At 44.1% G+C, this 27,066-nt stretch overlaps 1 protein-coding gene across 1 annotated transcript; it reads left to right on the top strand.

Moving 5' to 3' along the window:
• Positions 1-333: 333 nt before the first annotated feature.
• On the top strand, positions 334-27,066 carry LOC120999387 (gastrula zinc finger protein XlCGF26.1-like). The gene is made up of 6 exons (XM_040430257.1): positions 334-375; positions 458-581; positions 699-796; positions 4,461-4,518; positions 15,166-16,680; positions 27,056-27,066. Exons 2-6 carry the CDS (start codon positions 497-499, stop codon positions 27,064-27,066), a joined length of 1,767 nt encoding a protein of 588 aa, XP_040286191.1. The 5' UTR covers positions 334-375; positions 458-496.

The raw sequence follows: 27,066 nt of genomic DNA, 5'->3' as shown, positions 1-27,066 counted from the left end.
TCAATGACCCACCAAGGATGGAGAAGGACAGAGACCACATGGCTGCGAGGATATTAGACCTCACCCTGGAGATCATCTCCTTGATAACTGGAGAGGTGAGAGTCTCACATAACATCACTCTTATCTCTAGTAATAAACCAGGGAAATATCTGTAAAGGTGAAGGATTCTTAGAATCTCTGTAGTGATCGGCGTCTCCCCATACACAGGATTACACAGTAGTGAAGAAGTCGTCTGGTGAGTGTGTGACACCCCGTGTGTCAGGAGGACGGAGCAGGACCCAGAGCCCCATCACCGAGCCTCCACCTCATTCCCTGATACATGAGCAGAAGATCCTAGAACTTACCACCAGGATCACTGAGCTGCTGAGCGGAGAGGTGAGCGCTGCTGGGAATGCTGGGACATTATACAATAACGCCAAGGAGGGGTCTGGTAATGACTGTGTCCTTGTGTTGTCAGGTTCCTATAAGGTGTCAGGATGTCGCTGTCTATTTCTCCATGGAGGAGTGGGAGTATTTAGAAGAACACAAGGATCTGTACATGGACATCATGATGGAGAATCCCCAGTCCCTCACATCACCGGGTAAGAGGAGACCTTCCATGATTGTAGAGGAGAGAACAGTTCTGAGAGTCAGATTCCCCCATCATCTGATCATCACATATAGACAATGTATTCAGTCGCTGTGTGTATTTCCTATAGATGGATCCAGTCAGAAAAATCCACCAGAGAGATGTCCCAGTCCTCCGTATTCCCAGGACTGTCCAGAGGAGAAACCAAATATCCCACTGGATCATCAGGTAGATGAAGCTGAGGTTTCTACAAATCCTCTATAGACTGATGTAATGGAGCTTTCTGCTGACCTCCCCCCACAGCAGTGGAGTATACTGTACGCTCCGTCTACTGACCTCCCCCAGCAGCAGTGGAGTATACTGTACGCTCCGTCTACTGACCTCCCCCAGCAGCAGTGGAGTATACTGTACGTTCCATCTACTGACCTCCCCCAGCAGCAGTGGAGTATACTGTACGCTCCGTCTACTGACCTCCCCCAGCAGCAGTGGAGTATACTGTACGCTCCGTCTACTGACCTCCCCCAGCAGTGGAGTATACTGTACGCTCCATCTACTGACCTCCCCCAGCAGTGGAGTATACTGTACGCTCCGTCTACTGACCTCCCCCAGCAGCAGTGGAGTATACTGTACGCTCCGTCTACTGACCTCCCCCAGCAGTGGAGTATACTGTACGCTCCGTCTACTGACCTCCCCCAGCAGTGGAGTATACTGTACGCTCCGTCTACTGACCTCCCCCCGCAGCAGTGGAGTATACTGTACGCTCCGTCTACTGACCTCCCCCAGCAGTGGAGTATACTGTACGCTCCATCTACTGACCTCCCCCAGCAGTGGAGTATACTGTACGCTCCATCTACTGACCTCCCCCAGCAGCAGTGGAGTATACTGTACGCTCCATCTACTGACCTCCCCCAGCAGCAGTGGAGTATACTGTACGCTCCGTCTACTGACCTCCCCCAGCAGTGGAGTATACTGTACGCTCCGTCTACTGACCTCCCCCAGCAGTGGAGTATACTGTACGCTCCATCTACTGACCTCCCCCAGCAGCAGTGGAGTATACTGTACACTCCGTCTACTGACCTCCCCCAGCAGCAGTGGAGTATACTGTACGCTCCGTCTACTGACCTCCCCCAGCAGCAGTGGAGTATACTGTACGCTCCGTCTACTGACCTCCCCCAGCAGTGGAGTATACTGTACGCTCCGTCTACTGACCTCCCCCAGCAGCAGTGGAGTATACTGTACGCTCCGTCTACTGACCTCCCCCAGCAGCAGTGGAGTATACTGTACGCTACTGGATCTGGTTATTGGCTGAAAATGGTTTCTGGTTTCATAAAAGATTGTGATAAAAGGAATCTGTCACCTTGATTAACCATGAGTAATACTGCTGACACTGACCTCCGATCAGTATTTTAAGTCTATGCTGCAATGCTCTAGTGCACTACATTCTACTACATCCTGGCACAGGTCGTATAGACATATAAAGTACCGCAGTTAATAGTGATTGACTGAGGTGACAGATTCCCTTTAAAGGGGCTGTCCAAGGCTTAAGCTTACCACCAGTCCACAGAATAGGCCATAAGTGTCTAGTCTGTGAAGATCAAACTTGTGACTCCCACCGATCATTAGAAGAGGATTCCCATATTTCCTTTATAAATGGAGCAGAGGTCGAGTATGCAAGCTACCGCTCCATTCAGAGTCTGTGGGACTGACATAGAGAAGTAAGTGCAGCACTTGGCTATCTCCAGCAGCCTTATAGAGCTGAATAAAGCAGCAGTGCACCCCCCCAATGATCAGACACTTGTCACCTATCGTGTTTCAATCCTAGGACATTCCCAGTTCACATTAAATGTGGATTAAATTGTAGACTAACAGCACAATGCCAGTCAGCTGCTTCTAAGGCAGAATGCTGTATTTACAGAGTATGATGTGTGGCAGGCGCAGCACTATGAAGTGCCTTTTGTGCTGTGGCATTAGAAGAATTTTGATATCTCAGACTTTTAGTATAACCAGACTGTCTATTACTCTATAATTCCTCTAGCGCCGTTCTATGGAAACAGTAGGTTTAAAGAGCAAACCAAACACTTGAAATAGCTTCTTTATTAAATTCTACTTTTCTTCATATATAACACTGCCGCCTCCGCAGCAGATAGTCCATGTACAAAACACGTGTTGAAAAGATATCACAAAATGGCGGTATGCATACGATGGTGGTTCAGCTGTTCAATCTTATCATTCAGCATTAAATGGTGGATATATTTCTCTTTTCAGTATCTGTACTCTCACTTTAAGTTATTTAAGCACTTTATGATCTCTCTGAGAGATATATCTGAGGTCTAACTAATAGTTCTACTCGCTCAACTTGGTTTGCAGTTTGCTCTATACAATTGCTTATGATCTGGTATGAGCAGTTCGCAGTTTGTATGCAATTTGTATGGTGGAACTGTAAGTAAACACACATATACAGTTCTAATCACTATATTAACAGTAGGAACATTATATAACTGTTTTAAATACCTACTTTGGCCTCTTGCTTCCATAAAACAGAGCTCTTAGTGGAGTGAATGTCTGTTCAGCTCCTCTCCTCTGGTGTATAATGATTCCAGCTAGGGGAACTTCCCACACAAGCTGTGTGTGAGGCTGGCTGTGATTGGTCAAGACTGCTGCCCAGCAACCACAGTTTAACCCTATGCTTTCTGTTGTTTCTGCTGGGTCATTGAGCTTACCTCACATCCATATAATGAATCTTAAAGGCATATTATCATTTCTGCTTCTGTGAACACAATATATACTGTTACATGACATCCAAAAACATAAAGTCACTGTAAATAACTCTGCTTTTGTCTCCAACACACAAACATAGGAACTGTATTAAGGCTATTGGCAGGTCTAGCTGTATAGACATATAAGCTATGTTAGCAACCTAGGACAGGTCTTAGCTGGCCAGCTACATGATGAGCGCTGCCCCATCTAAAATATGTACTTCAGTTTTAAAGGGATTATCTTACCTGAGACATTGGTGGCACATCACTCTAGAACGGAGCTCCCAAAGTGAAGGAGAACACTCTGCGCATGCGCAACCGTCCTTCATTAATTTGTATGGGTCCGCTAAAAGTGGCGCACTCGGCTATCTTAGGGAGTCCCATAGAAATGAATGGAGAGAGCACAGCGCAAGCGTGGCCACCGCTTCATTCACTTGTCTCGCAGTGCCATAAATAGCCAAGCCAGTGTCCGGCTATATTTGCCGCTACCATATAAATTATAAGCAGGCCGGCCGCACATACATGGTCCACTCCTGTTCACTTTTGGAGCTCCGTTCTAGAGATAGACGTGGGTCACACCTCCTAGACCCGCACCTGTCTGACATTGGTGGCATAGCCTAGCGTTATGCCACCAATATCTCAGATGAGAAAACCCCTTTAAGCACCAAATCGTGAAAAAAGTACAAAGATCAACAAAACTGATAAGAGGCCTGAGACCCTCAGTTATGAGGGAATTTTTATTTAGTCTTGGGAGGAGATATCTAAGGGGAGACCTGATAAACCTGTACAAATATATGAAGGTAAGAAGGTTCAGTCTCCAGCGCTGATAAAAGGCTTCTTCACTGTAAAAGCTGTGACAATATTGAATAATGTAAGAACCGGAGGTGATGAGCACAGCGCCCCCTCCGGGATAGGATCAGATCAATTCATGAAGAGAAATGTCAGAAACCTTTCTGCTGATGTTTAAAACACTTGTCTGAATGTTGATCCTGTCTGACCGACACTTGAGGAGATCCTTCTCCTTTAGGGCAGATTGGTTCATGTCTTCTAGGGGTTTCTAACCTTCACCTGGATATAAGAGAAACTCAGGTTCCTTTTTCTGTTTTCTTCATGTCTTTAATGTTGGATCTTTGCAGGAAATTTCTGGTGAAATGACAAGTGGACTCGAAGACCCCGTGTCAGTGTCTGTGAAAGGTTAGAGCCCTTTTTTATATATATATATAAATCTTGTTGACTGTAAATTCCTTTGTTAATGGCAAAACTGATACAAAGTTCAGAGAAACCTCGTCCTCATCATCATTGTTATGAGTTATGTTTTAATTATGTCAAGTCCATATTTAATCTCCCTGGAGAGATGTGGGTGATAATCGCAATGTCCTCTGCCAAGGAGATCATCACTCGTCTCCTCGGTATTAATCACAGCTCACATGGAGGTGTTATCAGTTTATTTTCTGATTGTATACTTATTTTTTGTACATGGTTATAGAGGCGGCCACATGACAGGGCACAGCGATCCCATGAACCCTGTCAATTAACCCCTCAGGTGTGGCACCTGAGCGGTTAATTAACATGGTTTGTCAAATCGCATTGCCCCGTCTTTGAGTCTGGGTGCCGGCTGTGTGATACGGCCAGCACCCGCCGCCCACATTTTATTCAGGGGTTAATTATATACATTGGTGACGCAGTGGCCACAGCCCCTCCCCTCCTCCTCAGTTTTACAATAACTGCCTAGAAACAACTGGACAATGCTAAAAAATATTGTTGCATCACACGATCATAGAGGAGGTCCCGAAAGACGTCATTGATGACATTTTGGAATGCTGCAGGAGTGTTACAGAGGCCAAAGGGCATGACTAAATATTCATAGTACTTTTCAGGACTGTTGAATGCCATCTACCACTATTCACCCACACGTATTCAAATCAAATTATAGGCCCCACAGAGTTCCAATTTTGGGAAGATTCTGGATCCATGAATCCTAACAAAAAGCCAAGGGACCAGAGGCAGGGGACATTTATTCTTCACTAGTGATGAGCGAGCATGCTCGGCCGAATACCTGTTCGGCTTTAGCATCGCTCGGCACATGGCAGTACTTGGCCGAGTACCACATGTTCTCGAGCGGCATGCTCGAGTCTCCTTCCCGCACGTTTCGCGGCTGCTAAGCAGCCAATAAACGTGCAGGTAAGTACTGCCATCACTGTAATGCCAGTAGACATGTTGGCTATATAGCACCCGATGATGCGGGTTTGGCTCATTGCAAATCAGGGAGAGCTGCGCTTAGGGAGGGACAGATAGTGTAGGAAGATTGTGATCGCAATATATTTCAGTGAATAACGTTTCAAAGACCCAAAAGTCTTTTTAAGGACTATTGTGTGTGGTGGCAGCAATTTAATTGTGCAAAGTTGTACTCAAATTATTTTTTTTTATACTTTGCGAAATAGCGATTATTTTGCTATATAGAAGATGTCTGCAGTGACTTGTGACATCTGTGCAGCAATCCCTTCTGTGTGTCAGGGGCAGAGATAGGAAGAATATTAGTGAAAACAAGAAAAAAATCCACCCTACCCAGCTTCATGTCCAACTTAGCTGGGCGGCGCAGGACAACACTATCCAAGTTGGACCAGTGCGAACAGTTGGTCGGCTAAGCACCACCCTCTCTTTCACCAAGTCCAGTTTCTGTAGCCAAGAGTCTGGTCAGCCAACTCCTCGCTCAGATTATCCTTCCTCCCACCATGGAGAGGCCTGCCAAACGAGTGATCCCACACTCGGATATTCCGAGGAGCTCTTTCCAGCGTCACGATTACATTTGGCCCTCACGCCCGGCATGCTTGAAGAGGGACCTGAGATATTGTGCCCTGATTCCCAACCTTTGAGCCTTCACAGTCTCAAGAAGATGACGGTGGTGAACGGCAATCATTCGTTCACGAGGTGGATGATGATGAGACACAGTTGCCAATCACTGAGGTTGTGGTTAGGTTAAGTCAGGAGGATGCGCAGAGTGAGGAAGTGGAAAAGGAGGTGGTTGACGATGAGGTCACTGACCCAACATGGGAAGGTGAAAAGCCGAGCGAGGACAGCAGTACAGAGGGAGAGGGATCTGCAGCACCGCAACAGGCTGGAAGAGGCAGTGGGGTTGCAAATGGGAGAAGTCGGCTCACACCAAACAGGCCCTCAACCGTTACACCGAGCACCCCATGCGTAAATCTACCTTGCCAAGGGGTAGGTGTCCCGCAGTATGGCGCTTTTTTGAGGAAAGCGCAGACAACAAAAGAGTGGTAGTTTGCAACCTGTGCCGTTCCAAAATGAGACGGGGCGTAAACACTAGCAACCTCACCACCACCAGCATGATCTGCCACATGGCATCCAAGCACCGTAATAAGTGGGCCGAACGCCTGGGTCCACAATCTGGGTCTGCGGGTCACACCACTGCCTCCTCTTCCCCTGTGTTACGCACTGCTGGCCAATCCCCTGTCGAAGGTGCAAGCCCAGATGCCCCTCGCCCTGCACGTGGACCTTCGCATGAACCATCAGCAACAACATCCACTTCCCTGTCCCAGTGCAGCGTCCAAATGTCCATACCACAGTCATTTGAACGCAAGCGCAAATACCCACCCACAGGCCATAGCACTAATTACTGGCCCTTAAAATGTTGCCATTTAGGCTTGTGGACACTGAGGCCTTCCGCAGCCTGATGTCGGAGGCCGTCACTCGGTACGCAGTCCCCAGCCTCCACTATTTGTCACGGTGTGCTGTTCCCGCCTTACACCAGCATGTGTCCTGTAACATCACCCGTGCCCTGACCAACGCAGTTACTGGGAAGGTCCACTTAACCACAGACACATGGACAAGTGCTGGTGGCCAGGGACGTTACATTTCCCTGACCGCACACTGGGTGAATGTTGTGGAGGCCGGGAGTGAGTCGTACCCTGGGATGGCACAGGTGCTACCCACGCCCAGGATTGCGGGCCCTACTTCCATCAGGGTCTCCGCCAGTAGCTATGTTACTGGCTCCTACCACCACTTCTCCTCCTCCGCTGCCTCCTCCTCCACTTCCACCTCCAGCACCAGCCAGTCATCAGTCGCTAGCTGGAAGCAGTGTAGCACTGCAGTGGGTAAGCGTCAACAGGCCGTGCTGAAGCTGATCTGTTTAGGGGACAAACAGCACAACGCCGCAGAGCTGTGGCAGGGTATAAGGGACCAGACTGAGCTGTGGCTCTTGCCACTCAACCTACAACCAGCCATGGAGGGGTCTGACAATGGCCGTAACTTGGTGGCGGCTTTGGAGCTTGGCAACCTGACACGCATCCCATGCCTAGCCCACGTCTTAAACTTAGTGGTTCAGCGGTTTATAAAAACCTACCCCAATTTGCCAGAGCTACTAGTGAAGGCGCGCCGCGTGTGTGCCCATTTCCGCAAGTTGTCCACAGATTCAGACGGTCTGTCAACGCTGCAGCAGCGCTTGCGAATTGGACCATGAAGAGGAGGAGGAGCTGGAGACGGTTGCCTCTGCTACAGAGGGTAGTACCCATGGAACTTTAATTCCATCTGTTCTGCGTGGATGGGCAGAAGAGGAGGAGGAGGAGATGGAGAGTCATCCTTATGTCGACATCGACGTCTTGCCTGTTGGGACTCTGGCACACATGGCTGACTTCATGTTAGGCTGCCTTTCCCGCGACCCTCGCGTTATACGCATTTTAGATAACACTGATTACTGGTTGTTCACCCTTCTCGACCCCCGCTACAAAGAGAACTTCTCATCTCTCATTCCTGTGGTGGAGAGGACGAGTAAAACGGTGCAATACCAGAAGGTACTTGTTGAGAGATTGCTCCAAAATTTTCCATCTGACAACGCTGGTGGCAGAGTACGTAGTTCCTTAGGCAACCGAGAAAGGGAGACATGGGGAACACACAGCAGTTTCAACAAAGGCAGCGCAACACTCTCCAAGGCATGGGACAGTTTCATGACACCCCGCCAGTAACCTCACCCTGATGTGCGGCCTAGTGTCACAAGGAGGGAAAAGTTTTGGAAGATGGTAAAGGAATATATAGCAGACCGTGTCAGCGTCCTAAATGATCCCAAATGATACCTCAGTGCCTTACAACTACTGGGTGTCCAAGCTGGACACGTGGCACGAACTTGCGCTCTACACCCTGGAGGTGCTGGCCTGCCCTGCCGCCAGTGTTTTGTCTGAGCGTGTATTTAGTGCTGCTGGTGGCATTATAACAGATAAGCGTATCTGCTTGTCCACTGGCAATGCTGACAGGTTGACTCAGATAAAAATGAACAAGGCCTGGATTGCCCCTGACTTCTCAACTCCACCAGAGGAAAGCTGAGCTGATGATGAACATAAAGGCAATTTCAATCTATCATTTATAATGTACCCAATCTGCTGTAGTGTATTCCCATGCACCTTTTCCACCACAAAAAAAGAGTATATGGTTGAATCTTGTTTTCTCCTCCTCCTCATCCAGACTCAATTTTTTTTTATATGGTCAGCTCACCTGCAGGCCCTCACATATCATAATTTACAGTGTCAGCTCACCAGCAGGCCCTCGCCCCTAATGTTTTAGATGGTCGGCTCAGCAGCGGGCCCTCGCCCCTAATGTTTTAGAGGGTCAGCTCAGCAGCAGGCCCTCGCATATAATGTTTGAGAGCGTCAGCTCAGCAGTAGGCCCTCGCATATAATGTTTTAGAGGGTCAGCTCACCAGCAGGCCCTCGCCCCTAATGTTTTAGAGGGTCAGCTCAACTGCAGGCCCTCGCATATAATGTTTTACAGGGCCAGCTCACCAGCAGGCCCGCACCTAAAATCTTTTACAGGGTCAGCTCACCTGCAGGCCCGCATCTCATGCTGCCTTGCTTTGAAGTAGTAGCCGTTTATCAGGCTCCCTCTCCGAAATCGAACAATGATTCCCCGTTACCGGTGGTCACCATGCTAGGCGCATGAAAGAGCATCGAAAGTTGATAGGGAAGATATCCAAATGGATCGTGGATGTCACGGGGACGTGCAATCAAGCAGAAGTTATCTAGAGTCAACAAAGCGGCAGCAGGGCCTCTCCTATATAACGTTTCCTCATCCAAAATACCCCAGTAACATTCCCTATAATTTTTTATTACTCATTCCAATAATAGGGCATCTTAGGAGTCCTGTATTGTTATGAGTCGAGAGTGGGTAATTGCCGCGCGCCTGCTGCCTTCCTTGGATGCTTGAGCTTTAATAACTTGACCCACCCTCTCTGGGTGGTTCACAATAAGGAAAGAAAAGTGGCAAGGCAACAACAGCCAGTCAGATATCATCCATTGACCTCCCTTGGATGTGGTATCCCTTTCTCAATCTCCCTCTCCGGCATCGAACCCTGATTCCCCGTTACCCGTGATCAACATGGTAGGCGCAGAAAAGAACATCGAAAGTTGATAGGGCAGACATCCAAATGGTTCGCCGCCATCAATGGGATGCCCAATTGCCCAGAGGCTATTTAGAGTCACCAATGCGCCAGCAGGCCCTCGACCCTAATGTTTTAGAGGGTCACCAGCAGGCCCTTGCTCCAAATGTTTTTGAGGGTCTTCAGCAGGCCATCAATCATAATTTTTTAAGGCTGTGTATTATGCCCTCCTTTATGTGTAACAAAGGGTGTATTGGAGTGCCGGTTCCTTGTAATTCTTGGCAGCCCTTTCACTTAGTGCATAGGCTTTATGAGTGTAGGAGTCCCACTACCTAAACAATAGTACCACAATGTGAATGAGGCCCTCCTTTATGTGATATACAGGCTGTTTCGGAGTGCCTCTTGCTTGTAATTTTTTGCAGCACTTGCACTTTATATACAATTGAATATACAGGAAAGAATGTTTCTTAACAATTTTCCCAGTAAAATTGATTTTTTGGGGGATTTTGTGCGTATTTTTGTCAGTCTGTAAAAGTGGCGTACAACTCGGACAACATGGTTCCCAGCAGCGACCTGGGAGTCCAAGATGCATACAGACATCGTCCCCATGGTGTTCCCGATCCATTTTGGTGGGGTTTCTGTCACTTTCTGACCTTTTCCAATGGACCAGGCACCCTCCCCTCTTCAGAGCAGGGGGTGCCTGGTTGTCTCCCATTGACTTCCATTATACTCGGGTGCTCGGCCGCGCACACGAATATAGCAATGTGTTCGGGCCGAACACCCAAATACTTTGGTGTTCGATCATCACTATTCTTCACATGTATTCTTCTAATTTTGTTCAATCCCTGATAATCAATGCAGGACCGCAGAGAACCATCCTTTCTCTTCATAAAAAGAAATCCAGCCTCTGCTAGGGAGAAAGATTTCCTAATTAAACTTTTCTCCAAGTTTTTTTTTATGTAGTCAAACATAGCCTGAGTCTTCAATAAAAATAATGGATAGTCTTGGCCACTAGGAGGCATGGTGCCAGACCGGAGCCCAATCAGTCATAGGATCTGTGTGGTGACTACCTTCCTTTTTATCAAAAATATACACGTAGCTGGCATGAAGCATGGCTTAGTAGATTCTTGGGAGCCTGTGTAGCCCAGGGTGGTCACACAGAAGCCAAGCAGTGGAAATGACAATCATCCCCAGTGCAAAATCAGAGAAGGAGGATACTAGTAGAAACAGGCAGGACATAGGGTCTTTTCTGTGAGCAAAACTCTCTATAGGCACGCTGACATTTCATGGATTCCATAAGTGTCATCCCATTGATAGATGTGACTACCAAGGCCTGATGCAGGAGTCCAGGAAGGCCTGCAAGGTAAACCAAATTTCACTGCATAATAAGGACACAGGGAGTATCAGCTACAGAGAGAACTTGACTTTGCCCAGGGTTGTCCATCTAATCAACCCTAGGCACTGGAGTTTCCCATGAAGAGGGAACAGGTGCAATATAAGCACAGTACAGTCACTGCTGCACCTATGCAGATATCCTCTTTGGACAGCTTGCTTGGGATTCAGAGGAGACGAAGAATGTAGCATGGGCCTTTGAAAAGAAGATGCCAGCCGAGGAACTCTGCTTTCACATGCTGACAACTTGAGGCGCTCTTTGAAGCAGAGATGGATTCAAGCAGCCAGGATAATTACATTATCTATGGTAGAGAGTGCCTCTTCACCTGCCAATTCATCCATATTATGCCCTGACAAACCTCTCCAGAAAGCAGCAGTTCAGAGCCAAGGATGCAGAACTGTATGGCATACTGTTCCAGAGTGAAGCTACCCTGACAGAGGTGCGGGAGTGAAGAGGCCACAGAGGTGGCACGACAGGCTCCTTGAAGACCTTGTGGAAGGTGGCCAAAAATCGCAAAGATTATAGATCAGTTGGCCACTTTGCTTACAGAAGGGGATAGAGTAGGTAAGGGCTTCTCCAGAGATGAGGCAAACCAGGAATGTTACATTGGACCAGTCTATAGGAAACTGATGAGCCTGCAACTCAAAGTAAATAGTACACTGGCTCAAGAACCCACAACATAACTTGGGATCACCTTTGAGGTGTGAGGGTAGTGAAAGGTGCAGGCTGGAAGCAAACTGGTGGAGGTGGTTATGCAGACACAATGGCTGAAGGTAGCAGCACAGGAGCTGCAGGAGTCTAAGTGGGCTAAGATAGAATTAAGATACTGCAGAAGCTGCTCTTGGCATCCATGTTGAATAGTCCACTCCTTAAAGGATAACTGTCACATTTTGACCCCAATTTCAATTTTCATATATGTAGTTACTAATAACTTATCTCTAAATCATTAATAGCTCAAAAACACTTGTTTAAGCCACATTCTTATCAGTAAGATGAGAATTGAGCTATGATGAATGTTTAGGTCAGAGATAAAAAATAAATAAATACAGAGCCTGCTACTAGAGAATCTCAAGGCTGTACCGAGAAAGAGGCTAATTTTTTTTTTATAAAAACCAATTGAAAAAAATGATTTTTAGCTCAAAATGAATGCAATGCAATAATAACAAAAAATGCCCTCATAGGTGTACATATCCTTTAAAGAATAACTGTCACATTTAGATCCTAATTTAATTTTTCATATACTGTATGTAGTTACTAATACCATGATATTCCAGAATCAGTTGCTATTAGACTGACTTACCCCATATTTAATAGGATTCAGCTCTTAGCAACCAGTCTGCATAAAACTGCAATTTCACTATTCAGTTAAGATGGCCGCCACTGCCCTCACCCTGAGGCTAATCCCGCCTGCCCTCACTAGCCAGTAACAATAGCCCCCCAAAAGTGTCAGTAACCAGAGCCCTCCCCCCCTAAAGGGTTAATCTCCTGCAGCACAAAGGGGTCCTCTTACCACATTTTGCTTTCATTTATCTGTTGATAGACGGACCATGCCTAGCAACCCTATTTTAAGCACAGGTAAAAATAGGCAGTACAGGGAACAAAAATGTGGAATTAAGGGGTAATTGAATACACAGTGAAAAGTTGAAATAGGGCCACCAAGGAGATATTATTTACCACAATCCAATACTCCAAAAAAATATATACGACAGTTATCCTTTAAATATTTTAGGTAGTCTGATCTTAGATTGGCCAGTAGGATCCATGGCAAACTGTTAAGCAGCAGATGTGGATTTCTGTGCTCTGAAAACTGTTTGGTTTAGGGTTACTTCTCAAGTTATCTAAATGGCCCCTCTGATATTCACTCTTTCACAATATACAGGGGTTTGGACTTTGGAGCACAAGAACCACCAGGCCACTATCTCTTGAAGTAGTCCCTGTTCAGTGACTGTTGACCCACAGAGGTCAAGAGACACCAGTGCTGAGCACTGAGGGATCAGGCAAAACCATAGTCGGGAATAGGCCGAGGTCAGGGCAGGCAGAGTATGTGCAATCCAATAAACAGTCCAAAGTCAGGATGAGCAGCTGAGGGTCACTATGGAGATTAGAGAGAGGCCAGGTAGCAAAAGGTCAATTCTGGGAAACAGACAGAAGTCAATACACGGGCAGACAAAATGTATAACAGCATACCTAGCGGACTAGACTCTATTGCTCAGGCACTTACCGACAGCGGAAGGTGACTAAAGTTACCCACAATGGCCAGCCAATGACTGGTAAAGATTAGGGTGTGCATGCACTAGCCCTTTAAAAGATGGCCTGACCAATAAGCAAGCTATATCGTGCATGGAGGGACAGATCTATTCCAGTGGCATGGCCCATTCGGAAGGAGGGGAAAGCGGGAGGATTGTTATCTTTTGTCTGGTCCTAGGTGCCTGAAAGTGACTTGGCTGGATCCATTCGTATCTCCCAATTTAAAGGGATTAGAGATTATTCTGGATTACATTGTTACTATACCTATTATACATGAAAAATTAAAGCTCTTTGCACACATTTTTGATCAAACGTGTTTGTCGGGGTTCCCCGATCATAAATACATGGTGTGGTTATTAAAAATCCTCAATCTAATGTCAGAGGCAACCATTCATTAACACCTCCTTGTCAACTGAACACCATGATTTCATTCCTATAGGCTTTTAAGCTGGCCATATACATTATACTTTTGTCGGATGAACCTGCCAAGAACAGTGGGTTCGGCTGGCACACTAATGTGTTCCTGACTCCTCCGGAAATGTCCCCTTTTCGCCCAATCCATATATTCACCTGGGAGATAAGTCACCTTTAGAACTGTCTGGCAGCAGCTTGCTCCGCTCTCCTATGGTGTACACAGACATATTTTGCTGAGCCAAATTTGTATGTGTATGGTGGAAGCGGCTGTCTGCTGAACGAAGCTTAGACTTAACCCCTTTAAGTCTTTTTGTAACGGTCACGTCCACACACACACAGGGGGAAGGATAGTGACCACTGCGCTCCACCCTCACCCCTGGCCCTGCCTACTTGCCTCACAAGTCTTGATGACAGGTGACAACTGGACAACAGTCCCTAACTTAGGATATGTGCAGGGAAGACAGACAAGACAAAATACGGAACATGAATGGACCGGGTCAAAACCAAGAGAGCTACGCAGTACAAAGGATTAAGCAAAGAATGGTCAGGAGAAGCCGGGGTCAAATACCAGGAGAGCAGAGAAGTACAAGAGGAGTCCTAAGAGAGTAGTCAGGTGGGAGCCGAGGTCACAATACCAGGACGGATGCGCAGTACAGGAGGGGCAGGCAAAAGGATGGTCAGGGAACAGGATCAGGTAAGTATTCAGCAGTCCAACAAATAGCCAGGAACTTAGAAATTAACAGGCAACCTGTAGCCAGCAGGCTGCCTGTATTTATAGTGGGGAGTGAGGGTCATGTGACGTGGCCAGCGTCACATGACCGACAGACCAACCAGTCGAGCACCGAGTGATCAGCTCGGCGCTCAAGGCAGACTTAGGAGCAGGGAGCCACCCAGCTAGTAAAGCCGCCCTGGGAATGAGGTCAAACACAGATTCTCATTCCCAAAGCTAAGCAACAGGTCTGTGGGCGATGGGGGACCGAGTGCACCTTCGGAACCCCGTGACACTTTTATCTGGAAACTATTTAACTCTTTGTCAGGAAATATCTCTCCATGGATGTTTTGATGTGGCTGTCATGGCCCATGAACAGGTGGGAACTAGTGTTAGGGACCACTCAAATGGAGGTAACCTTGATGCGGTGAGTGGCTTATTACGCTTTGGCCAAAATGTACACCAATGTCTCATCCAGCATGGAGGCAGGGCAGAATGCTGGATGTAGAGTGCGATCACATTTGTATTTTCCATGGATGTTTTGATATGGGTTTGATTAACCTGGTTAAAACCTAACTCATAGCATGTGTCTATATATTTTATTTCACATACATGTTCATGCTGCATTTGCCTCCATTCATATCCGTTATATAGATACTATACTTTGATAAAATAAGAAAATATTTATTTTTCCAGGTGAGGATGAGACGAGAGACTCCCATGAACATCTCCTTTTATCTGAAGAAGTAGAAGATAACAATGTCACACAAGCTAATTCAATAAATGCTAATGTACCCTTAGACCTTCGCAGTGGAGATCTATCCACCACTACCATTGGTCACAAGAATCTTTTGTCTAATCAATCACTGAGTGAATCACAGAATCAGTCTAAACAATCTGTGCATGAAATAATTGACAGAGATAAAAGACCACTTTCAGGTTCAGAATGTGAAAAGTATTTTAGTCAGAAATCTAAACTTATGGAGCATCAAAGAATTCACACAGGGGAGAAGCAATTTCCATGCTCACAATGTGGGAAATGCTTTAGTCAGAAATGGGGTCTTGTTGAACATCAAATGACATTTCACAATAGGGAGAAGCTTTTTTCGTGTCCGGAATGTGGGAAATGTTTTGCAAAGAAATCACATGTTGTGGAACATCTAAGAACTCACACAGGGGAGAAGCCATTTCCATGTTTAGAATGTGGGAAATGTTTTAGTCAGAAATCAAATCTTGTGGAACATTTAAGAATCCACACAGGGGAGAAGCCATTTTTATGTTCAGAATGTGGGAAATGTTTTGGCAAAAGATCTACTCTTTTTATGCATAAGAGAATTCACAAAGGAGAGAAGCCATATTCATGTCCCGATTGTGGGAAATGTTTTAGTCTGAAATCGTGTCTTGTTACTCATCAGAGAACTCACACAGGGGAGAAGCCATTTTCATGTTCAGAATGTGGGAAATGTTTTGGTCAGAAATCAGCTCTTGTTACTCATCAAAGAACTCACACCAAGAAGAAGCCATTTTCATGTTCAGAATGTGGGAAATGTTTCGGCTATAAACCGGATCTTGTTGAACATCAAAGAACTCACACAGGGGAGAAACCGTTTTCATGTCCTGAATGTGAGAAATGTTTTAGTCAGAAAAGAAATCTTGTGAAACATCGAAGAATCCACACAGGGGAGAAGCCATTTTCATGTTTAGAATGTGGGAAATGTTTTAGACTCAAGTCGATTCTTCTTTACCATCAGAGAACTCACACAGGGGAGCAGCCATTTTCATGTCCTGAATGTGGAAAATGTTTTGGCCAGAAATCAAGCTTATTGGAACATCGAAGAATCCACACAGGGGAGACACCATTTTCATGTTCAGAATGTGGGAAATGTTTTGGCCAGAAATCAAGCCTTGTAGAACATCGAAGAATTCACACAGGGGAGAAGCCATTTTCATGTTCGGAATGTGGAAAATGTTTTGGTCGGAAATCGGTTCTTATAGAACATCAGAGAATTCACACAGGAGAGAAGCCATTTTCATGTCCTGAATGTGGGAAATGTTTTTGCCAGAAATCAGGCCTTTTGGAACATCGAAGAACTCACACAGGAGAGAAGCCATTTTCATGTTCAGAATGTGGGAAATGTTTTGGTCAGAAATCAGCTCTTGTTACTCATCAAAGAAATCACACCAAGAAGAAGCCATTTTCATGTTCAGAATGTGGGAAATGTTTCGGCTATAAAAAGGATCTTGTTGAACATCAAAGAACTCACACAGGGGAGAAACCGTTTTCATGTCCTGAATGTGAGAAATGTTTTAGTCAGAAAATAAATCTTGTGATACATCGAAGAATCCACACAGGGGAGAAGCCATTTTCATGTTTAGAATGTGGGAAATGTTTTAGACTCAATTCGATTCTTCTTTACCATCAGAGAACTCACACAGGGGAGCAGCCATTTTCATGTCCTGAATGTGGAAAATGTTTTGGCCAGAAATCAAGCTTATTGGAACATCGAAGAATCCACACAGGGGAGACACCATTTTCATGTTCAGAATGTGGGAAATGTTTTGGCCAGAAATCAAGCCTTGTAGAACATCGAAGAATTCACACAGGGGAGAAGCCATTTTCATGTTCGGAATGTGGGAAATGTTTTGGTCGGAAATCGGTTCTTATAGAACATCAGAGAATTCACACAGGAGAGAAGCCATTTTCATGTCCTGAATGTGGGAAATGTTTTTGCCAGAAATCAGGCCTTTTGGAACATCGAAGAACTCACACAGGAGAGAAGCCATTTTCATGTTCAGAATGTGGGAAATGTTTTGGTCGGAAATCAGCTCTTTTTACTCATCAAAGAACTCACACCAAGAAGAAGCCATTTTCATGTTCAGAATGTGGGAAATGTTTCGGCTATAAACCGGATCTTGTTGAACATCAAAGAACTCACACAGGGGAGAAACCGTTTTCATGTCCTGAATGAGAAATGTTTTAGTCAGAAAAGAAGTCTTGTGAAATATCGAAGAATCCACACAGGGGAGAAGTCATTTTCATGTTTAGAATGTGGGAAATGTTTTAGATTCAAGTCGATTCTTCTTTACCATCAGAGAACTCACACAGGGGAGCAGCCATTTCATATCCTGAATGTGGAAAATGTTTTGGCCAGAAATCAAGCCTTGTAGAACATCGAAGAATTCTCACAGGGGATAAGCCATTTTCATGTTCAGAATATGGGAAATGTTTTGGTCGGAAATCGGTTCTTGCTAAACATCAGAGAATTCACACAGGGGAGAACATATATTTATGTGCTAATGTGGGAGATATTTTAGACAGAAATCAAATGTTAGAAAACATCTAAAAGTTTACACAGGAGAGAGGCCATTTTAATGTTCTGAATTTGCAAATTTTTTTATAGACCGAGCAGGTTCTGCTAAACATCGAAGAACTTGCCCAGGTGCAACTTAAGAACTGTTGCAGGTGTTTGGCTTTATTTTAAGACCTGCTGCCTAAGGATGCCTTCTGTTGTATAAATATACTCCTTGTGGTATAGCAGAACTGTATAGGCAGATGTCCCCAGAAAAACAAAGTCACGCTATTACAACACTGATCGTTTAGACACCGCCCGTATGCCCGCATGATCAGTACTGAGGCTGTAACACATACAATGCTTTCAGGAAGTCTTCAGATCCTTTCTTTTTTATTTTTTATTTCATTATGCTGTGGCCTTGTGCTAAAATTAAAAAGAAATCAAGTTGTTCCCTTTCATTCTGCACTCTATACCCTATAATGACAAAGTGAAAACAGAATGTTAGAAATCTTAGCTAACTTATTGAAAAGGAAAAGCTAAAATCTTGTATTGATATAAGTATTCAGACCCTTTACTCAGGATGTAGTTGAAGCCCCTTTGGCAGCAATTACAGCCTACAGTCTTCTTGGGGATGATGCCAAAAGGTTTGCACACCAGGATTTGGGAATTTTATGCTGTTCTCTGCAGATTCTCTCAAGCTCTGTGAGGTTGGATGGGGATGTCAGTGGACAGCCATTTTCAGGTCTCTCCAGAAATGTTCCATTAGGATCAGGGTTCTGGCTGGGCCACTCAAAGACATTTAGAAAGTTGTCCCTAAGCCGCTCCTGTGTTGTCTTGGATGTGTGCTTAGGGTAATTGTCTTGTTGGAAGGTGAACCATCAATCCCAGGCTGAAATCCAGGTCCACGTTTTTATTAAGAATATCTCTGGACTTTGCTTCATTATGCTTTACCTCAACCTTGACCAGTCTACCTGTCCCAGCTGCTGAAAAACACCCCCACATTATGATGCTGCCATCACCATTCTTTAATGTAGGGATGGTATTGGGCAGATGATCAGCAGTGCCTGGTTTCCTCCAGACATGACGCTTAGAATTGAGGGCAAAAGTTTCCATCTTGGTTTCATCAAACCAAAGAATTTTTTTTTTTTTCACAGTCTGAGACCCCTTTAGGTGTTTTTTTTTTTTTTTTTTGCAAACTCCAGGCGGGTATTCATGTGTCTTTTACTGAGGAGAGGCTGCTTTGTGGCCACTCTGCAATAAAGTCCAGATTGGTGCAGGCTGCAGTGATAGTTGTCATTCTCGATGTTTTTCCCATCTGCACACAGGATTTTTTTTTAATAGCAGATAGGGATAAATGTTTCAACTCACCACATTCCTGGTTTATACATGTGCATCTCAATAAATTAGAATATCATTAAAAAGTTAATTTTTAAGTTATTTCACTAATTTTGTTAAAAAGGTGATATATTCTATAGGTTTCATTACACACATAGTGATCTATTTCAAGCATTTAGTTCTTTTCATGTTGATGGCTATGGCTTACAGCTAATAAAAACCCAAAAGTTAGCATCTCAGAAAATGAGAATATTATATAAGACCAAATAAAAAATATATATATTTTAATACAGAAATGTTAGCCTACTGAAAAGTATGTACAGTATATGCACTCTGTACTTGGTCGGGGCTCCTTTTGCATGAATTACTACGTTACTGCAGCATGGCATGGAGGCGATCAGCCTGTGGCACAGCTGAGATATTATGGAAGTGCAGGTTGCTTTTGATAGTGGCCTTCGGATCATCTGCATTGTTGGGTCTGGTGTCTCTAATCTTCCTCTTGACAATACCCCATAGATTCTCTATGAGATTTAGGTCAGGTGAGTTTGCTGGCCAATCAAGCACAGTGATACCATTGCTACACTGACTTTGGACTTGATATAACATAGCGGACCAACAGCAGCAGATGACATGGCTGCCCAAACCATCAATGACATTGGAGACTTCACACTGGACCTCTAGCAACTTGGATTGTGGCCTCTCCACTCTTCTTCCAGACTCTGGGACCTTGATTTCCAAATGAAATGCAAAATTTACTTGCATCTGAAAACAGGACTTTGGACCATTGAGCAGCAGTCCAGTCCTTTTTCTCCTTAGCTAAGGTAAGACGCTTCTGACATCGTCTGTGGTTCATGAGTGGTTTGTAGTGTTGAGCGTGAATATTTGAATTGTTAATTTTAATTACGAATATTGCCACTTCGAGAAATATTTAGAATATAGTGCTATATATTCATATTCGCGAATAGTGTTGATCGTGAATATTCTAATCACGAATATATCGGCACTTAGCAACATCCCTAGCAACCAATAGGAAAGTTGCCTGCCCCTTAGTGTTGATCGCGAATATTCTAATCGCCATTTTTTATCGCGAATATATTACATTGCCGATTTTCGCAATCAATAAAATAATGACTGGAGATCACGAATTCTCGAATTTATGGTGAATATTCGGCCAAAAATTTGCGAATTATATCGCGAATTTTCGAATATTGTCTATGCCGTTCATCACTATTGACAAAAGAAATGTGACAGTTGAAGTCCATGTCCTGTAGATGTCTGTGTGTGTGTGTGATGGCTCCTGAAGCACTGACTCTAGCCACAGTCCACTCCTTGTGAATCTCCCCCAAATTCTTGAATGGCCTTTTCTTGACATTCCTTTCAAGGCTGTGGTTATCGCTGTTGCTTGTGCACCTTTTTCTACCACACTTTTCCTTCCGCAAAATTTTCCATTAATATGCTTGGATACAGCACTCTGTGAACAGCCAGCTCCTTTAGCAATGGCCTTTTGTGGATTGCCCTCTTTGTGGAGGGTAACAATGATTCCAGAAGTCAGCAGTCTTCCCCAAGAATGTGTTGTCTACTGAACCAGACTGAGGTACCAAGCTTGGGAAACCTTTAAAGGTGTTTTGTATTGATTAGCTGATTAGAGTGTGACTCCATTAATCTACAATATTTAACTTTTTCACAATATTCAAATTTTCTGAGATGCTGAATTTTGGGTTTTCATTACCTGTAAGCCATAATCATCAGCATTAAAATAAATAAACGCTCGAAAAAGATCACTGTGTGTAATAAATCTATAATATGAGTTTCACTTTTTCAATTGAACTACTGAAATAAATTAGGGTTAGGATTATCCTAGTCCATCCTTCAGACCTCACTGTCAGCTCCAGTTCATACACTTGTGCATATTAAAATTGCCATCCACAGCTAAAAAAGTGGTGAATCAAACAGACCAATAGAGCATCTGTTTTTATGGAGATGAGTGTTGGAAGTATGCTGTGCACACAGGAGGAGCTCAGTCAGAGTAACCATTGGATGCTTGGTCACCTCTGTTACCAATGCCCTCCTTTCCTATTACTTAGTTTTGTGGGGCGACCAGCTCTAGGAAGAGTCCTGGTTGTTCCAAACTAATTTCATTTAAGAATTATTGAGGCCACTGTGTTCTTAGGAGGTTTCGGTGGAGCAGAATTTTTTTTGTACCCTTCTCCAGATCTGTTTCCACACACAATCCTCTCCCTGAACTCTACAGGCAGTTCTTTCCTCCTCATGGCTTGGTATTTGCTCAGATATGCATTGTCAGCTGTGAGAACTTATACAGACAGGACTGTGTCTTTCCAAATAATTTCCAATCCACTGCATTTACCACAGATGACTCCAATTAAGGTGTAGAAACATCTCAAAGATGATCCAGAGGAATGGGATGCCCCAGAGCTAAATGTCAAAGTCATAGCAAAGGGTCTGAATACTTATTGTGTATAGCCATACGAAATTATAGTTTTAACTTTTTTAATAAATTTGCAAAAATTCTAAAATTTTCTTTTCACTTTCTCATTATAGGATACTGAGTGCAGAATGATGGGGGGAAACTTGATTTTTAATTTTTTTTTTCATCAGAAGTCTGCAACATAAAATGTAAAAAAAAAGTGAAAGTCTGAAGTCTTTCCGAATGCAGTGTAGCTTCCACTCTGCTCTAAAATCTAGTAATCTGAATTGTATTACTTCTTTTATGCCACAAAGGGTTAAAGAAAAGGGGGTTAATTCACACTTTCGTATAACTATACTGAAGAATAAATGTCTCCTTACTGATCAGTATTATGGTTCATATTTTTTTTATTTTGTGGTTCATTTACCATCAGTATGACTCCACAGTACAAAATACATGGAAGAAAACAGGCTTCGTTGTCAAAAGCTTGGCCTAATTTACATGATAATTAAAAGAAACTCTTTGGACAATGTAGGACCCATTTGATTTGGACTAATGAAAATCCAAACAGTAATGATGCTATAGTAGAACCTGATATGAGCTGCCTATGCGTAAAGTCTCCTAATATGTCTGTTTTGTTGCAATTATTACCACTGAGGTCACAATAATTTTGTGCTGGAAGTGATTTATCTGTGGCTTCTTGAAATGTAGATACAATAAAAGAAACAGAATGGCTCCAAGTTTTCAGTTTTTGCAAGAGTTCTCTTTGATTCATAGAGCTGAAGATGAGTTGACCCCTACTGTCAGTGCATTATTTTGATATATGGAATCTAAGAGTGCTTTCTCATATAGTTACATAGAAAAAAGTCAGATGTCCAAGTTCTGCAAGGGATAGAGGGAAGGGAAGTGGGAATCGAAATTCTGCACATTTACATAAGCATTAATATTATTTTGTTCTGAGAATTAATCTAAAGGCATATTTACACATGTCGACCGACCAGGCAACTATCGTGGTGGGACTGTTCCATCCTGATAACTGCCTACTTGATTACATGCAGCAATATCCTCCACTGTTTGGGGACGAGTGATTGCTACTGCTATCGCTCATCCTCGTACAGATTAATTGTTTCTGGGGAGAAGATCACTGTTTACAGCGTACTATCATTTTCCATGATAAAAAAGTATTTTGTGCGTTCATCAGGTGATCTGCAGCACTTTTACACGGACCAATTATCGGGCATGAGCATTCGTTCTAACATTCATTGTCATGCCCAAAAAGATCTCTAGGTCCTCCACAAGTAATTATAGACTATGGAAGATGTCCATAAAATACAAGCTGACTTGAACACTTTGAGTGATTGGGCATCAACTTGGCAAATGAGGGTCAAAGTAGATAAATGTAAAGTTCTGCATCTTGGTAGTAATAATCTCCGTGCTTCATATGTCCTAAGGGAGGTAACACTGGGAGAGTCACTTATAGAGAAGGACATGGGTGTCCTTGTAGATTGTAGATTAAATAACAGCATATACTTTGTACCGCTCATCTAACAACCTACTAAGAGGTCATAAACACTCAATTAAGCCACATTCTTATCAGTAAGATAAGAACTGACCTATAAAGAGTGTTTATAAGGTCAGAGAGCAGAGATAAGGAGCTCATTAGCTCCCTCACTGACAGAGAAGAGAGAAAATTCAGATTCTGCTAGTAGAGCATCTCAGCTCTCCACAGAGAAAAGGACTCCATATTTTTAATAAAGACTAATTGAAATTATGATTTTTAGCTCATAATGAGTACAATGCACTAATAAAATTGCCCCAAAGGTGTACATAGCCTTTAACCCCTTAAGGACGCAGGGCGTACCGGTACGCCCTATTTCCCGAGTCCTTAAGGACTCGGGCATACCGGTACGTCCTAACTTTAAATGCAGATTCCGGTGCCGCGGGGGTTAATGGGAACGGGATGCTGGCTGAAATCATTCAGCCGGCATCCTGTCACAACGCCAGGGGGGTCATGTGACCCCCCCTATCGGCGATCGCCGCAAACCGCAGGTCAATTCAGACCTGCGGTTTGCTGCGCTTTTTGCAGTTTCTGATCCCCGCGGTCCCGGACCACGGGGATCAGAAACTTTAGTGTCCCTCAAACATAGATTTTCCACCCCCCCTGCACCCCTGCATGATTTTTTGCCGGCGGGTGGTGCAGGAGGGGGGGGGAGTTGCGGGGGGTGGTGCGGCAGGCGGGATCGCGATCCCCCGCCCGCCTCCCCTTGAAAATTTGTTGGTGGTTAGTGGGTATACCAGGGTGCCAGCACATTGCTGGCACCCTGGTATAAACGGCTGACATCTGTGATGCGATGTCAGCCGTTTAACCCTTTCCATACAGCGGTCCGTACGGACCGCTGTATGGAAAAAGTTAACAGTAAGAGGGAGCTCCCTCCCTCTCCCATCGGGGGGCTGCAGTGCCTTTGCAGCCCCCCGATGGAGAGGGAGAGAGCCCCCAGACAGCCCCCCGACAGCCCCGTCCTTACCCTTCCCCGTCTGCGAAGTTCTGACCAGTACTGTGCAGACGGGGAAGGTTCCCATGGCAACAGGACGCCGCCTCAGGCATCCTGCTGTCCATGGTGCTGAACAGATCTGTGCTAAAGGCAGAGATCTGTTCAGACAAAGTGTAAGTAAAATACAGTACAGTACAATATATATTGTACTGTACTGTATTATACAGATATCAGACCCACTAGATCTTCAAGAACCAAGTGGGTCTGGGTCAAAAAAAAAGTGAAAAAAAGTTAAAAAAAAGTAAAAATCAAAAAACACATTTATCACAAAATAAAAATGAAAAAAATAAAATTCCCTACACATGTTTGGTATCGCCGCGTCCGTAACGACCTGATCTATAAAACGGTCATGTTACTTTCCCTGCACGGTGAACGCCATAAAAATAAATACTATGAGAAAATTGAAATTTTGCCCACCTTACTTCCCAAAAAAGGTAATAAAAGTGATCAAAAAAGTCGCATGTACGCCAAAATAGTACCAATCAAACCATCATCTCATCCCGCAAAAATCATACCCTACCCAAGATAATCGCCCAAAAACTGAAAAAACTATGGCTCTCAGACTATGGAAACACTAAAACATGATTTTTTTTGTTTCAAAAATGAAATCATTGTGTAAATCTTAAATAAAAAAATTAAAAAGTATACATATTAGGTATCGCCGCGTCCGTATCGACCGGCTCTATAAAAATATCACATGACCTAACCCCTCAGATGACCACCGTAAAAAAATCAAAATAAAAACGGTGTAAAAAAAGCAATTTTTTATCATCTTACGTCACAAAAAGTGTAATAGCAAGCGATCAAAAAGTCATATGCACCCCAAAATAGTGCCAATCAAACCGTCATCTCATCCCGCAAAAAATGAGACCCTACTTAAGATAATTGTCCAAAAACTGAAAAAACTATGGCTCTTAGACTATGGAGACACTAAAACATTTTTTTTGTTTTAAAAATGAAATCATTGTGTAAAACTTACATAAATAAAAAAAATTGTATACATATTAGGTATCGCCGTGTCCGTGACAACCTGCTCTATAAAATTACCACATGATCTAACCTGTCAGATGAATGTTGTAAATAACAAAAAAAAAGAGCCAAAAAATATATTTCTTGTTACCTTGCCGCACAAAAAAGTGTAATATAGAGCAACCAAAAATCATATGTACCCTAAACTAGTACCAACAAAACTGCCACCCTATCCCGTAGTTTCTAAAATGGGGTCACTTTTTTGGAGTTTCTACTCTGGGGGTGCATCAGGGGGGCTTCAAATGGGACATGGTGTCAAAAAAACCAGTCCAGCAAAATCTGGCTTCCAAAAACCATACGGCGCAACTTTCCCTCTATGCCCTATTGTGTGTTCGTACAGTGGTTTACGGACACATATGGGGTGTTTCTGTAAACGGCAGAGTCAGGGCAATAAAGATACAGTCTTGTTTGGCTGTTAACCCTTGCTTTGTTAGTGGAAAAAATGGGTTAAAATTGAAAATTAGGCAGAAAAATGAAATTCTCAAATTTCATCTCCATTTGCCAATAACTCTTGTGCAACACCTAAAGGGTTAACGAAGTTTGTAAAATCAGTTTTGAATACCTTGAGGGGTGTAGTTTATAGAATGGGGTAATTTTTGGGCGGTTTCTATTATGTAAGCCTCGCAAAGTGACTTCAGACCTGAACTGGTCCCTAAAAATTGGGTTTTTGTAAATTTCTGAAAAATTTCAAGATTTGCTTCTAAACTTCTAAGCCTTGTAACATCCCCAAAAAATAAAATATCATTCCCAAAATGCTACAAACATGAAGTAGACATATGGGGAATGTAAAGTAATCACAATTTTTGGGGGTATTACTATGTATTACAGAAGTAGAGAAACTGAAACTTTGAAATTTGCAAATTTTTCAAAATTATTGGTAAATATGGTATTTTTTTATGTAAGAGAAATTAATTTTTTTTGACCCAATTTTAGCAATGTCATGAAGTACAATATGTGATGAAAAAACAATCTCAGAACGGCCTGGGTAAGTCAAAGCGTTTTAAAGTTATCAGCACTTAAAGTGACACTGGTCAGATTTGCAAAAAATGGCCAAGTCCTTAAGGTGAAATAGGGCTGAGTCCTTAAGGGGTTAACCTCTTAAGGACACAGGGCATACAGGTACGCCCTGATGTCCGAGTCCTTAAGGACACAGGGCATACAGGTACGCCCTGTGTATTTCCGATCACCGACGCGCGGCGATCGAAACAGAGTGCCTGCTGAAATCATTCAGCAGGCACGCTGTGACAATGCTAAGTCACCCTTCCCCCCCCCCCCCCCCCCGTATCGGCGATCGCAGTAAAGCACAGGTCAATTCAGACCTGCGGTTTGCTGCGTTTCCGGGTCATTCGGTTCTCTGTGATAATACACCACCAATCACTATCCTTAAATCCTGAGAGGTGGCGGTGACATCACCTCTCAGGATCTCATCCTATTGGCTGGACAGGCGAACGGGGGTTAACTTCCCCCAGCTCTGCTTTCCTCCTCCACACTGCTTCCGTGAAGCCAGGAGAGAGCCCGTCCATCCACCTCTGAGCCCAGCACCCCCACGTGAGCAACCATAGTGCCATCTGGCGCTCAAAAGTTTGCAGGGAAAGGTTAGATTAGGCAGGGATAGTTTTAGGGGGAAAAAAGTGTTTTTTTTTGGGCTTCACCCTGATTGGGTGTCTGGGGTCCACAACACACTCAGCTATGTGACCCTAGACCCCCAGTGGTGCTGCAGCTTGCCCCCCTGCCCCCCCCCCCCCCCCACACACACAGTTTTTGGGGCGCAAGTGCTTTTTTTTTTTTTGTGTGCGTGCGCTGACTGTGGCCAGCACTCTTAGCATCTGGCCACTGTTAGCGCATCGCCCACTCCACCGCTGATCAGCGAGTTTGAATGTTTTTTTTGTTTTTTTTTCCAAATTGTTGGGACTTTCATTTTTTTCATTTAGTTTTATAATTTTTTCTGTTAGGTTTAGGGTGA

This window comes from Bufo bufo, chromosome 4 (assembly GCF_905171765.1).
Source record: "Bufo bufo chromosome 4, aBufBuf1.1, whole genome shotgun sequence".
Classification (NCBI taxonomy): Eukaryota; Metazoa; Chordata; class Amphibia; order Anura; family Bufonidae; genus Bufo; species Bufo bufo.
The sequence above is the reverse complement of the archived record's forward strand: the minus strand, read 5'-3'. Positions and strand labels throughout refer to the sequence as shown.